The sequence below is a fragment of the Drosophila ananassae genome, chromosome XL (assembly GCF_017639315.1).
Source record: "Drosophila ananassae strain 14024-0371.13 chromosome XL, ASM1763931v2, whole genome shotgun sequence".
Taxonomy (NCBI): domain Eukaryota; kingdom Metazoa; phylum Arthropoda; class Insecta; order Diptera; family Drosophilidae; genus Drosophila; species Drosophila ananassae.
The window spans coordinates 4,626,961-4,641,560 of record NC_057931.1 but is presented as its reverse complement, the minus strand read 5'-3'; the positions used below and the strand labels follow the sequence as shown (position 1 = coordinate 4,641,560).

The 14,600-nt window shown below is 40.1% G+C and overlaps 2 protein-coding genes and 1 long non-coding RNA gene across 11 annotated transcripts in view; 2 read left to right on the top strand and 1 right to left on the bottom strand.

The window, feature by feature from the left end:
* LOC6504118 overlaps positions 1 to 5,663 on the bottom strand; it is an 86,613-nt gene extending 80,950 nt beyond the window's left edge. The window contains exons 1-2 of one of the 9 annotated variants that reach the window (XM_044716743.1): positions 5,583 to 5,663; positions 1,592 to 1,642 (exon numbers count right to left, since the gene is read on the bottom strand). The gene's annotated coding sequence lies outside the window, so the exon portion shown is untranslated. Of the gene's footprint in view, positions 1 to 1,591; positions 3,293 to 3,835; positions 4,358 to 5,582 lie in introns of those variants that run through there. The other 8 variants (XM_044716746.1, XM_044716745.1, XM_044716740.1 and 5 more) reach the window with 8 other exon arrangements.
* Positions 5,664 to 6,104: 441 nt separating this feature from the next.
* Positions 6,105 to 9,271, top strand: LOC6503524 (aminopeptidase Ey). Its single transcript, XM_001964178.4, has 6 exons — positions 6,105 to 6,775; positions 6,830 to 7,103; positions 7,162 to 7,560; positions 7,615 to 8,343; positions 8,400 to 8,911; positions 8,964 to 9,271. The coding sequence occupies exons 1-6, from the start codon at positions 6,126 to 6,128 to the stop codon at positions 9,214 to 9,216; spliced, it is 2,817 nt and encodes a 938-aa protein (XP_001964214.3). The 5' UTR covers positions 6,105 to 6,125; the 3' UTR covers positions 9,217 to 9,271.
* A 2,975-nt stretch (positions 9,272 to 12,246) lies between these two features.
* Positions 12,247 to 13,834, top strand: LOC116655278. The gene is made up of 2 exons (XR_006507571.1): positions 12,247 to 12,997; positions 13,616 to 13,834. It is a non-coding gene; the product is annotated as an uncharacterized LOC116655278 (long non-coding RNA).
* Positions 13,835 to 14,600: the final 766 nt, after the last annotated feature.

The following is a 14,600-nucleotide window of genomic DNA, read 5'->3' as shown; positions in this document are numbered from 1 at the left end:
GCCAATGCATTCGGATATGATTCATCCGCATCCGCCATACAAAAGATGCAGATGCAGGATCAGAAAGGATAACAAGTTGTGTGGGTTGTGCGGATAAATAGATGTACAAGCGGGGGGGAGGGGCTCTCTATGTAAGAGAGGCAGAAGCCAGTCTGGCAATTTGCTAGCCGGAGCCGCATACTCTGACAAAACAAGTCCCTGACCCCAAAAAAGTAGGCAACAAAAAGCGTCGCCTGCTTTGTCAGCTGCCCCAGACCTCCCCCTCCTCCCCCTACCCCCACACTTCTATGCTAATAACCAATATTTTAGAGCCAAACCGCCGTCTGCCGTTGAAATTGTCGCCACCAAACAATAGAAAAAAAAACACATACAGGGAGAAACTTTTCACAGATAGCTGAATCATCGGCAGACAAAGGATATGGCAGGATGTGGCAGGATATGGGTGGAAGGGTAGAAGAACAAGGCATTAATTTAACAGGATAATTGAAAATGAATAGTTGAATGTGGAAGGAGCAGAAGGAGCGGAAGAAGCAGGCGACAAATCAATGCGGAATCAGGAAGGGACCATAGATAATAATTTATAGGGAATTTCCCGAGAGCTTTAAGTTTTTATTTATATGAGAATTATCTCTAAAAAAAAAAAAAAACAAGGGGAAAAAAGGATAAAAAGGATACAAGTTTATTCATGGCTCAATAAGCGGAAAGTTTCAGACAAACTCTGGCTTTGTCTTTCTGGGACATTATTATCCTTGGGTTATAAATCTTTCAGGATATCTATCTAGTAACTGGATTCTAGTTATAGAATAGGATTATATAGACTTGATTGGACAGTATTATCAAAAAAAAAGAAAAGGAAAAACAGGATAACAGTTCACTATGGCTTTGTTTTTCGGGAACTTGTACTTGGGGACATTATTGAAAGAGGTTATGAAGGACTTTCAGGATATATCTATCTCATAACTAGATATACATTACTTCTACTTATAGAAAAGGATTATTTGGACATGAGTATTCTGCTCTAAAATTAGAACGACATACGCTATAAGTGCAGCCCAAAACTGACACATCGTTCGGTACGTCGCTCTAAAATTAGAACGACATACTGGTCGAATGTACTGTAATTTTAGAGCGACATACCGAAAGATCACTTTTGATGTCAGTTTTGGTAGTTATCGCTCTAAAATTAAAACGACATACTGATCGACAATTTGCACTTATAGGGTATGTCGTTCTAAGTTTAGAGCGACATACCGGAAGATCACTTTTGATGTCATTTTTTGTAGTTATCGCTTTAAATCTAAAATTAGAACGACAAACTTTTTTCAACTGAATCGAAAAAGTATGTCGTTCTTAAATTAGAACGACATACCCAAAAAGTGCACATTTGTTACCAGTATGTCGCTCAAAATAGAGGTAAAAAAGGATAAAAAGGATTAAATATAGAGAAAAGTTATAGACAAACTATTACTTTGTCTTTTAGGAACATCCCTAGTTTATAACAAACTTGTATCTTTCAGGATAACTATCGGGATATAGAAATCTAGTTACTCTAGTTACTCTAGTTATAGAATAGCTTTATTGGAAGGCTTACCTTTAGCCACAAGCTCATATGCTTGATGGTCAGTGATATTTTCGACTGTGCCTGCGGGTTCGATTCGATTATTTTTGATTTAAATATTTTTTTTTTTAATTTTTTTTTTTTTTTTTTTTTTTTTTGTGTAAATTGTGTTTTGTTTTTTATTTAGTTTTAGTTTTGAGTTTTAGAAGAGAATTTTACAGTAAGAATTGATGATTAGAAACACTATACATATCTATATATATACTTAAATATATATAAAGATTTTGTTTAGATTTTTGTGAGATTTAATTCAAATGTTAATTAAGTTTTGTAGCTGTTTGTTGTTGTTTGTTTGTTTGTTTGTTGTTTCTTTTGCTCTGTTTTAGCTTCGAAAATCGTAACAAACAGAACTAACGAACGAAGGAACGATGGAACGAAGAAAAACGAACTGGGCAACTATGGAACGTAACGGAAACGGAAACGGAAATGATGTAACTGTTAACTGGACTAACGGGAAATATATTGAGTGTTTTTTTTTTTTTTTTTTTCTGATCCACCGATCAATCCGATTCTCAGAGAGAGTGTTTGTGAGAGAGTGTATTAGCTGTGGCATTCACAAAACGATAATAATCGATACTTTCGATAGTTTCGATAGAAACATGCATTTAATAAGCAAGCATAAGAGTGGGTTTATTTTTTTCTGTCAGTGTATTTTGAGGGCTGGGATCTTATTTACATTCAAGAAACACTTTTGTAGTGGGATTTTTGGGGATTTTTTTTCCAGCCAATCTTGAGAACTTTATGTTCAAAACTTTTGAGTGGGAAAGTTTCTTATTTTTTTGGTGAGGAGTGTTGGTTAACGGAGTGAGTAAAGTTAACTAGAAAGAACAAGAAAGACAGACAGAGTAAGACGGAGAGATAGTGAAAGAGAGAGAGAGTACAGTAGTTGTAGTAATATTATGTTCTATGGAGTGTACTTAGTTCTTTTTTTTTTTCTAGGATCTAAAAAAAAAAGTGACAAACACGGCAAGACAAACTCGGGGTTGGGGTACTCTACTTTTTGACTTTTCTTTCTATATATGTTTCTAACGGGATGCTATATATGCACTATATAGTATATACTTTAGATTATTTAGTTCGAAAACGAAACATCTATTAAGGATTTGAAGTGCAGCTCACATTTCATTTCAACTGACGACATTTTGGACAAGTGGACACGGAATCTGGGCCTCTCTGCCTTTCTTGCTTTTTTTTTTTAAATATATTTTCTCTTTATTTATTTTTATTTTTTTTTGTGCTAATAACAGTTACTAACTGTTTAGTTTTTTGTATTAATTGTAATAGTAGTAGTAGTGGTGGTGATAGTGGTGATTGGTGGTGGTGGTGATTGGTAATGGTTAGTACAAGTAGTTTATATTCTTATTTTTTTTTTTTGTTGTTCTAGTCTTAGTTAGTACTAGTAGTAGTTGTTGTTGTTGTTGTTGTAGTGGTGGTGGTGGGCGGTGGCATTAGCGGTGAACTAGCTGTAGAACTAGCGACTAGCGGAGCGAGCGAGCGAGCGAGCGGTGAGCGTGGGGCGGTGGTGGTAGTGGTGGTGGTGGTGGGTGGTGCAACGGTTCGAAATTCTCAGTTCACTTCAACTTCTTACTTTTTTTTATTGTTTATTTTTTTTTTTTTTTGTAATTAGTTTTTAATTATATTTATATATATATTTTTTTCAAGTTTTTATGGCAACTAAAAATAAATAAATTCTAATAATTTTTCACTCAAATATATTTATTTTATTTTTTTTTTTTTGATAATAACGGTAAATGAGTGCCAATGACACCAGGAAGTGGGAAGTGGTAGTAAGGGGTGGGGGTGGGGGTTTTGCCTTTGGGGGGGGTGGTGTCTCGGTGGTTTGTTGTATGGCTGCGATGACGTCGACGGACGGCAAGTGGTTGAAGTGAAGTTTTTCGAAGGCAACGTGGCCGGAGCAGGCAGGGGGTGCTCCGTGGCGGTGGCAGTGGCAGGGAGGGCGAGGGAGAGTCCGGAACAAAAAAAAAACCAACCCTCCGCTTGACAGGCGCTACTGACTCAGAGCGAGAGAGCAATAGCACTTGCCAAGGAGAATAATAACAACAAAAACAAATTATAAAAATAAAAAAAAAATATATATTATAATAAATAAATAAAATAAAAAAGCACAATCACACAAACGTTCAGATAACGGTGAATCAGTTAAAGCACACTCGAAGATCAAAAGTTTTTTTTTTTTTTATTTATTTATTTATTTACTTTTTTTTTAATTTTCTTTTTTTTGGGTGTGTGTTTGTTATTATCCTTGCTACTGTTCCTCAAAACGGACTCATACACACACACACACACAGTCACACGCACAGGCACGCACACTTGAAGCACAAACACTGGAAAAAAAAACGTGTGTTGTCCTGGAGACTTGGGGGAATAGGACTTTGTTTGGGGGGCGGGTGGGTGTTGACTCCCTGCGTACGCTTTGCGAACCCGTGATGACTCGTCGGAAGCGCGTTCGAACCAGAACTAAATTGGAAATCTGAAACCGAAACCGAAAACTTCCTAAATCACACACAGGACTTGGCGAGCACGCGTCCAAGGAGCTACTGAGCGTGTGGTGCGAAAGAGATGCCATTAGCGACCGGGAGTAGGACACCACTGTTAACTTAACAGTGGACTATGCCACTGTTAAAACGGCTGTTAAGGTTAACCCTTTGTTGGCCAAGTACTTTGATTTTTAAAGTTATTTAAGCAGTTTTTGGTTTTAAATTATAAGAAATAATATATAAATTAAATACATTTTTCAATTTTAATTTTAAATATTATTTCGTTTACATATTTATATAGATTTGTAAAAAAAATCAAAATAAATTAAAAGTCCTTTCTAGTGTTAAACTTCTAAGGCTAACAGCTTTTATGTTAACTGCCATGTGAGTCAACCGCTCGCTCTCACATTCCTGCCCAACGAGAGAGTAAAATCGTAGAATGAGAGCGAAGAGAGAGAGAGTGGCGCATGTGAAGAGAGTGCGACAAGTGGCGGTCAATTTGAATTTTATTTTGTTTGAAAACTTTGACAAAAAAAGTCTCTAATTATAAAAAATTTAATAATTTTAATAACTAATATTTTATTAAATAAATATAGATATTTATAGTCAATTAAATATTAAACAAATATAAGAATATCTTAATAAATATAATTCTCCTTCAAACAAAAAGCTTTCGGGGGAAAAACATGTGACTAATCCGGTGGGAAATTTTCGTTTAGGGCTGGCAATGTTGTGCTGAGCAGACTTTTGTCTGCAATATTTTGACATTTCGAAGGGCAAAAGAGAGAAAGAGTGTCTGACAAAGTGTGTGATGGGGCGGGAATTTGGAATAATAATAAAAATGTATAAATTGTATGCTCTTTCTCTCTCTCTGTCTCTGTCTCTCTCTCTCTGACTTGCTCTGGCATTTTCCTATCTCTCTCTCGCTGATTGTCAAAGACATGTTGCTACATGTGTAAGGTGTGATTGTGTGCGTGCTTGTTAAATATTGTAGCATACTTAAGTGCGCCCGTACTTAATTAATTAACAAATTAAAACTGCTCGCCAAAGGCCAAAGGAAATGGGACAGGAAATTTGTAAAACAGCCCACTGTCAATAGCTAATCAGGCTAACACTTTATATAATAAGTACTCTCTCAGTCACACTCATACACACACACACACACACACACTCAGAACACACACACACACACACAAACATTAAGAAATTCTAGGGAACACGCGCGCGTTTATAGGCCGCCGACGTTATGGGGCGAAATTGAATTTCTTCCTTAAATTATCGAATAAAATTCGCCAATAAAAAAAATATTATATCCTTGTAATATTCACTTATTTATTTATTTATAAATAATACTCATTATTTTTGATTAATTAGTAATTAAGATTTGTTTATGATCGTATCTATATATATATTTAATTTCGATGGTTTTTGTTTTTCTATTGTATTTATCGTAACTATTCGAGTACCGTTAGATGGCGCTGCTTGCCTCACGCTGCAAAGTGCTCCAATGGCAGAGAACGCACTGAAACTAAAATTTCAGAAATTGGGGGAAACCCTCTGCCTTTGACATTTGCAACTCACCGAGAGAGAGAGAGAGAGAGAGAGAGCATAACAGTTGCCGAGAGAGCAATTAGCAGTGAGAGAGTCTAAAGCGAGGGAGGACTACCCTTACGCAGGCGCTCATATGCCACCCCCTGATGGGCCGCACAGCTGATTTGTTGTCTAGCCTGGCAGTCAGTAGATGGCGCCACTCCCTAAGCTTCTACTTAAGGATATTCGAAGCTTTAAGCTTGATCTTCAAGTTCTTCAAGAGCTTAGAGCTTTCTTAAGGCTTAAAGCTGGAAAACTTTATAAAAAGCTTCCATTTTATAGTCCCGATCTTCGAAAGTATAGCTAAACCCCTTCATCACGGCCTAATAAACCCCTCAAGTGTGTCGAAATCACTTGCATGGCGACCGTGACTTTCATGGCGACCGTGACCACTTTTATGGCGACCGTGACAAATAATTATGTCTACGAAGAGGTGGAACTTGGTGGCTCTTGGATGCCTACACCTTTTGCTGATCATTCCTAATGGATCACCTGCTATACGATCCACCCGTTCTCCAGTACAGTTCAATCCCGACAAGAGAAGAGTCCAAGATATACGACCTTTGCACTACAACCTCAGCCTAGAAACTATCGTGGATCTGGAAAACCCAAAGGGAATACTCAAAGGTGTAGTCACAATCCAGTTGCGAATATGGATCGAAACACGGACGATTGTTTTGGGCGTCAATGGGTTGAAAGTTGGTCCAAAGATATGGTTGATCCGCAGGAATACCGGTGGAAGGGTGACAGTAAAGACCCTTTTTAAGGAACCCAATCAGCATCAGTTCACCATCGAATTCAATAGCCTTTTATGGCTGGGCGAGGAATACGATCTGATACTGGAGTTTAGTGGTCAGATGTCTCGAACAAATCGTGGCTACTTTACACAGCACTACATGGACGAGAACAATAAAGAGCAATGGGTGGCGGTGACCCAGTTGGCGCCCAATATGGCCAGCAGTGTCTTTCCCTGTTTTGATGCCAGTTACCGGACACCGATCTCCCTTCACTTGGCCCATTATCGGAAGATGCAAGTCGTCAGCAATATGCCTATTCTAAGAACCACTGAGTCAGTAAGATTCTATCAAAGTGGCTTGTAACTCTTAACAATGTTTCCTTGCAGGCACGAGGATTTATATTATGTGTGGACTACCTTTAACGAAACACCCAGCATGACTGTACAGCAGTTATCCTTTTCCATTAACCAGTTTAAGATACAGGACTCTCCCGAGTCTCGACCCTCGATAAAGACCTGGTTGCGTCCAGAAAAAGTTGATCAGGCGGCTTATGCCATTGGCCTCTCTCCCAAGTTGATAGACTATTTCGTGGATCTGTTTAAGATGCCATATCCTGTGACCAAGCTGGACCAAATGGTCCTTCCAGACATTGGCTTGCATGTAAGAGTTAGTCCTTCAAGGAGGGTTGCAATTTGTAGTAACTTTGATGTTCTTCAAGTCTCAAGACTACGCTGGATTTGTGTCTCACCCGGAGAGCTTATTTTTGTTCAGTGAGAAGCACGCCACGGCCCCATCCAAGGAAGAGGTGGCCACCCATTTGGCCAAGGAGTTCGCCCATCATTGGTTTGGCAATCTAGTCCATGCCGGAGTCTTTTGGTTGGCCGAAGGTCTTGCTGGTTACTTGGCCGGATTCGCTGTGGATCAAATAGAGCCCACATGGCGCCATCATGAGACGCACCTGGCGACCGTGACTTTTATAGTCCTTAACGAGGACTCACGGGCCAGTGCCCAGCCAGTTAGATTCGCCCACGGGGTAGGACCAATGGCTTCAGAGCTGCTAGCCTATCAGAAGTGTTCAGTTCTCTTCAGGATGTTGCACTCTCTGGTGGGCACCGAGGTGGGTTTTAGTTACTATTTAAACTTCATATTTATATCCTTTTCATCCTTACAGGTCTTTGTTAACTCAGTGCGGCGTTATATGAAGAGCTCACTCAAGGAGAGCTCCAATCAGACACTCTTGTGGATATATTTTCAAGGCGAATCCGATCGCGTTTTGAGTCTGCGTCAGGACATTCGTGTGAGTCCGCTAATGGAGTCCTGGACCCTGCAACCGGGCTATCCCCTCCTCCATGTTGAAAGGAACTATAAGAAGCGGGAAGTGAGCATATATCAGCAGAGATTTCTGCGCAATCCGAAGGGTAGTGCCACAGGCCGGAAGCCCATCAACCGACAACATTGCTGGTATATCCCACTGACCTTCACCACCGCCAGCAAGAAGAGTTGGGCCCACACCCTGCCCAGTGATTGGTTAACCTGCAGCCATGTGAGTGCCGGGGATGCACTGAAGCTGGTCGAGGTGGCGCAACCAGATGAGTGGGTCATCTTCAATCTCCGACTGAGCGCTCCCTGTCGCATCAACTACGATGATCGGAACTGGCAGCTCCTGAGCGAGGCTCTGACGGGCGAGAATCCCACCCAGATAGATAGACTTAGTCGGGCACAGTTACTGGACGATGTCCTTAATCTGGCCGCTGCTGGTGTCGTTGGCTATGACCTGGCCTTTTCCTTTCTACGTTTTCTGAAGGAGGAGAATGAGTTCATTGTTTGGCAAGCGGCGTCCGGAAATCTGGAGTGGCTGTTCCGACAATTGCAGAAAACTCCGATATTCATTGTCTTTAAGGTAAGAACACAGTGATTGTCTCAGATTAATAGCTTCTAAGACTAGTTATTTGACAGAATTTTATGCGTGGTATCCTGGAGGCAAAGTTCAATGAGTTCTTCCAGTCAGAGGAATCAGTAGAGCCCTCAGGTGGCTCTGATAATAGTGAGAAATATCACATGAAGACCATTGTTCTCCATCTGGCTTGTGAAACGAATATGGCGCCCTGCGAGAAACTGGCTATTAAGCTCTTTAGTCAAATGAATGTGACACAAAATACCATTCCGGTGGATCAACGTGAAACCATCTACTGTACAGCCATTCGACTGGGTACCGAGGCGGACTGGACGGAGCTCCGGAAGTTGTACAAGACCTCGAAGGTATCCGGAGAGCGTAGCATGATCCTGAAGGCATTATGCTGTAGTCGTGATACCTGGGCACTGGAGAAAATGATCAGATGGGCCTTTACCGGATCCAATATGAACAAGGAGGATGTCCTGAAGATCTTTACTGCCGTGGTCCAAAATCCTGTGGGCTATCAACTGGCCAAGAACTATCTGATTGAAAACATATACAGTATCAAGACATTGTAAGGATATATAGTAGAGTTCTATATATTTTTTTATATATATTTCTTTCAGTTATTCCTTCTATACGGATCAAATAGCAGCTCTTCTCTCTGCCCTCATGGAGACGATAACCAAACAGTCTGAGCTGGACTCGATGGAGAAGTTCATGAGTAAGGATTTGAAGGACTTGCTGGGAATCGAACATACATCCAGACGTCTCCTGGAACTTGGAAATGACAACATAGCCTGGCACAAGAACAACCTCATTAAAGTGATGAATTCTGTTTGTAATTTAACCGGATCCATAGATCCCCACTGTATTTGAATTTGGCGCCAAAGTATAACCTTTTATTCATATTCACAAAAAGTATAGTGTTTAAATGGAAAGTGTTTTCGTTAAAGAGAAGACTGGTCCTATTAGAATGTTAAATATAATCTTATTTAACAGAAAATCACATCAAGTTAGCCTTGACTTTTTCCAGAATCCTGAAAACTAACATATCCTCTGGGGCTTTAGAAAATTTATCAGTAGCTGCCTCGACAGCCTCGGGTCAACATCATCCACTTCTCTCCTTATTTTATTTTTCAATTTTTATTTTTAATATTTATTTTTCATAAAATACTATTTTTCCAAGTATTTTTTTTGTAATTCTTGGAACTTCTGACACAAACCGCAGGTCAGTAAGCGGTTCAGCTTGATGACCAATATCCTTTTCATGGGTTCTTATTTTATTTTTATTTCTTAATTTTATATTTCTTTTAAACTGCTAAGCAGTGGCTCCTAAAAACCACCAAACATATGTGGTTGGTCTTATTTTCTTATTTATTTTGTATCTTTTATTTTTAACTCTTTCGTGGAGTTAAAAGGGTTCTGAATTTTTTAATTTTATCTTTTCATACCTGAGCTATAATAGGTATGTCTAAAAGATGGATTCATCTTTTTTTAATCTAATATTGTTTTTTATATTTTCATCTTATTTTATTTATTTTTTTTTTCGCAACTCTGGAATCCTTAGATCGGCAACACAGCATCCTATAGGGATCGAACCCTAAATTGATATCTTATTTTCTTTTATTATTATTCATGTTTTATTTAATTTTTTTTCAAAAGGATGGTCTTTAAATTGGTCACGCAACACCCCTTGGGGATTTAACTTTATTTTGCAGTTTTAATTAATTTATTTATTTTTATCTTTGTCCAAAATATGGTTTAATCATTTTTTTATTTTATATTTTGTTATATATTTATATTTTTTTTTTGCAACCCTGGCATCTAAAACTTTATTTTCTATTTATTTAAATTTTGTTTTTACTTAAAACTATTTAATTTTTTTGTTTCTGCGCTATAAATAAAAATAAAATCTTAAAGATTTCTTAAACTTTGTTTAATTTCATATTTTATTTTATATTTTCATCGTATTTTGATTTTGTTTTGTTTGTAGCCCTGGCTTTTGCCAGTGTTGCCTCCCTGGTCGATTTGTTATTCTCTGCAGTTCTGTTTTCTGCAGCCCTGGCAACTGCGGTCTTGGACGGCACAGTTCTCGAAGAGAGAACGAAGGGGGCCGAATGGTGGGTGGGTGGATGGATGGATGACGAGAGGGGGCGAGTGGGCGTCAGGGAGCCGGACAAGGAATTTCAACCCCCCGAAGGATGGAGAAGAATAACAACACGGAAAAAATCGCTGCATACGTTCGGGCGCAGCTCGCAGAACTCGATGCCAAAAGGATGGGTGGGAAAGAGCGACGAGAAGAGAGCCGAGCAGGCGCAGAGAGAGCAACAGAGAGCAAAAAACACCAAAGAGAGAGAGCGTGAGAAAGCGACGCAGGCGCCCCAACCGCCCACAGCGACGCGGGCCGAGGCAGTGACAGCGGCAGCGCCGGCGACGTCGACAGAACCACCACCCGCAACGCAAAAGGCACCACCCAGCCACCCACTTTCCTCCGTACTGAACGATGGCAAGGCTGGGAGAGAGGCTGAGAGAGAGGCTGGGTATCGCAAAACACAACAAACCGTAAACCATCGGACGCTGGCTGCGACGTCTACAGTGGCAGAGGCGTCAACGGCGACGGCGACGACGTTCGCGACTGTTGGAATGACAGGATGTTCGCTGCAGACTCAGCGGGGTGCGATTGTGGGCGGTTAACGGGGTGGTGGCGGTGAGGGGATAAGAGGGGGGACAGCAGCCTTACCACCACATAAACAAAAATTCGATTTATGACCACTGCGGGAGTGGGAGTGAGAGTGGGGGGAGAGAGTGGCAGGAGGAGATGGACGGCGGCTGGCAGAGTGGGTGGTGGGGGGTGGGTGGGGTGATTTGGGTTTTCGCATGGATTTTTGGGGGGTGGTGCCAATTCGCCATGCTTCTGTCCGTTACTTCTCATACACTGAGAGATACTCTACGAAGGAGGAGAGAGAGGGAAAAGAGGATTCCCCCAACAAGCCCCAAAATGTATGCTATAAAAATGTAATCTTAAAAATACACTTGAAATTGTTATTTTTTATTAAAAATCAAGCATTATATATATTTTTCTCTCAGTACTTGGACTGTGACGGCCGTCGTGGCACTTACGGGCAACTAAAACGCCGACAGGACTCAAGGGGGTGTCAACAGGGGCGGGGGGGAGGTAGGCGGCACAGGATACGTGCCTATGTTAGAGTTCGCGTGTACATGTGTGTGTTTCTCTCCTAGAGTGTATGTGTGTGTGTGACAAGGCGAAGGAGGAGGAGGGGGAGGGGGAGGCGTGGCGGAATAAGTAGCAAAGAGAGAACGGGTGAGAGGCTGAGAACGGAACTTGGCGCAGATGACGATGTGTGGCAATGGCAGCAGCAAAAGGCATACACTGATAGAAATTATTGTTTAATTTTTATTAAAATTATAAAAAAAAAATATTAGTGAAGGTAGGAGTTAAAAATAATGGTATTATTGAGAAAATGTTGTATTGTTTGTTGTTTTTTCAATGAAATGTCCTACCTGATGATTCCCAGATGATATCCCTGGTGATTCCCAGACGATTCCTCGCGTCTAAAATTAAAATAGATGTTTTTTTAAAAGAAATTATATTTTTCTAATATTTTAAGTATTTTTTGTTTGTTTTATAATTATAAATATTAGCCCTAAAAATACTAAATTTATTTTTGCAATATATTGGCAACTCTATTTCATATAAGAGTGGCAATTCTGGCATAAATGATTAATTGTCAAAAGGTGAAAAATTATAATTATCTCAGAAGTGGATGCAATTTTTTTTTTTTTGTATTTTTGCATTTTAAAGACAAGTTTTTCGGTAAGTGTAATTCGCGACTAGTATCAGCTACCAGCAGCAGAGTTGTTGTTTTTGTTTTTGTTGCTGTTGCTGTTCTTGTCGCTGTTCCTGTCGTCGTCATCTCAATTCGCGCACACACACACAGACACACACACATACAGCTAGACAGGCTCCACCAACACACAGGACACCCGCACTTATACCAAGGCAAGTAAGGAATCGCGGCGTCAAAAACAGCGACAGGACACGACGATGCCGCGACTATTGAGAGAGTGAGAAAGAGAGAGAGAAAGCGAGAGCGAGAGCGAGAGAAAGAGCACCAGCGAAAGCACCAGAATGAGAGGGAAAGGATGAGCGAGAGAAGGTGAGATGGCGAGATGGAAAGAACGAGAGCTTCCCAGTTGGACTTCTCTCCGTAATCCCATGTGTGTGTGTGTGAGGGAGGGAGGGTAGGGAAGCTCGCTGGAACTTTTTCGCATACTCGCAGGATATTCGGTTAGAGAGTAGTGGAGAGAGGAGCCTTGCGGAGGAGGATGTGCGTATGTGTGTGTGTGTGTGTCGTCTCAGTTGACGTCTCAGTTCGCGGCGACTGCGGCGGCGGCGGCGGTAGCAAACAGCGACGTTGACTGCGGCGAGGACATACACATAAATAAAAAGTCCTTCATTCCGTCGCGACCAGCGAGTAACGGCATATGAGCGCTCGCAGAGAAATCGCTAATAACGGCGAACGGCGGACGAAAAAAGCACAAGAGCCTCCACAAAAAATCCAAAGCACAGAAGCTAAATAATTAACCAACCAATAAATAAAAAAATCTTAAAAAAAAAAACCGAAAACCGAAAAACGTAAAGTGTCTAGTGTGGCCATTAAATTAAACTATTTATTTACATTTGTTGTTGTTTTTTTTTAACAATTCTTTTAAAGTGCGAAAAAGTGTCAAGCCAAGAAAGGAAGAAAAAAAAGAAAAGGATAAAATAAAAATCAGAAGGAAAACTCAAAAAGTCATAGAAGCAGAAGAAGGCGAGGCGTCTGAGACCCGTCACCAAAAAAAAATCCCCACCCCGCCCCCAAAAACTACACTACACTCCCACCACCCACTCTCTGGACACCCCTTTTTGGCTCCAACTCTCTCTCTCTCTCTCACTCTCTTTCTCTCGCTTTCTCTCTGTTTCTCTCAAAGACATTGGGTGGATTTCTCCCACCAACACACGCACACCCTTGTCCTTTCTCTCTCTCTCTCTCCCTCTCCCTCTCTCTTAATCACAAAAAAATAAAAATAAAAAATAGAAAAATAGTTGCAAAGAAACAAAGTTATCGAAATTGCAAAGCTGTCACTCCACAACAACAACAACAACAAAAACAACAACAAACAAAACAAAATAGCACAACAACAAAAATAATATAATAAAAATAAATACAACTTTTTTTTTTATTGTGTTAAGTTTTCTATTTTTTTTTTCTAGTGCTATTCCAAAAAAAAACAAATACAAAGAAAAAACTAATACAAGAATTTAAAGAATTCTCTTGGAGTTTGAACTAGTGCCCCCCCTTTTTCAGATTTTTTGTGTGCGTGTGTGTCCCTGTTCGAATGTCCTTTTCTGACGTATGGCAGGATATTTATTTTTTTTTAAATAAAATTCGAAATATTTCAAGCACAGAAGCTAGTGGATAAGGAATAAGTGGTAAAGAGAAACCAAAAAAAAAATAGAAAACTCAAAAATTTAAATTATTTAAAAAATAAAAACAATCCAGCTGTCCAGAAACTAAAATTACAATAAAAACAAAAAATAAAATACCAGAAATATAAACTCTCCGAAGAAACATAAAAAACTTATAAATAAGAAGAAAAAAATAGATAGTCTCCCCCCGCAATAAAAAAAAAAGAAATCCCTGTGGCAGTGTTGCCACCCGGTGCCAAAAAAAAAAAAGGAGCTCAGCGAGTGGCTCTCGGTTGCGTCTGCTTTTCGCGCTACGCCGCAGTCGCAGTTGCAGTCGCGGTCGCAGTCGCAGTCGCCGTCAAAGTCAGCGTCGACAGAGGCGTAGATATTCCGTTGTTTTTTTCTCTCTCTCTCAATCTCTTCTTCTTCTTGTTCTTGCTCTTCTTCTTCTTGCCACTGCCATACTCTTGCAAAAAAAAAAAAAATAGATAAAAAAAAAAACAAGAAAAACAGAAAATAAAACAAAAATAAAGAAAAAAACAAACAGGACACGGTGAAAAAAAGAAATGCAACAGCAACAACATCATCATCATCAACAACAACAACATCAACAACAGAAACAGCAACAACAACAACAACAAGTGTAGTGTGTCGCACAAGTGCGACCTGTGCGGGTGAAATAATGAAGAAGAAGCAGAAACAACAACAACAGCAGCAGCAGCAGCAGACGCAGCAGCAGAAGCAGAAGCAGAAGCACAAGCAGAAGAAGCAGAGCAAGGCGGACAACGAG

Excerpts from the sequence above, each read along its gene's own strand:
- LOC6503524 (XM_001964178.4), top strand. The coding sequence starts at position 6,126 with ATGTCTACGAAGAGGTGGAACTTGGTGGCTCTTGGATGCCTACACCTT. Across the intron at positions 7,104-7,161 it reads TTCCAGACATTGGCTTGCAT|TCTCAAGACTACGCTGGATT; the intron begins GTAAGAGTTAGT and ends ATGTTCTTCAAG. Across the intron at positions 7,561-7,614 it reads ACTCTCTGGTGGGCACCGAG|GTCTTTGTTAACTCAGTGCG; the intron begins GTGGGTTTTAGT and ends TCATCCTTACAG.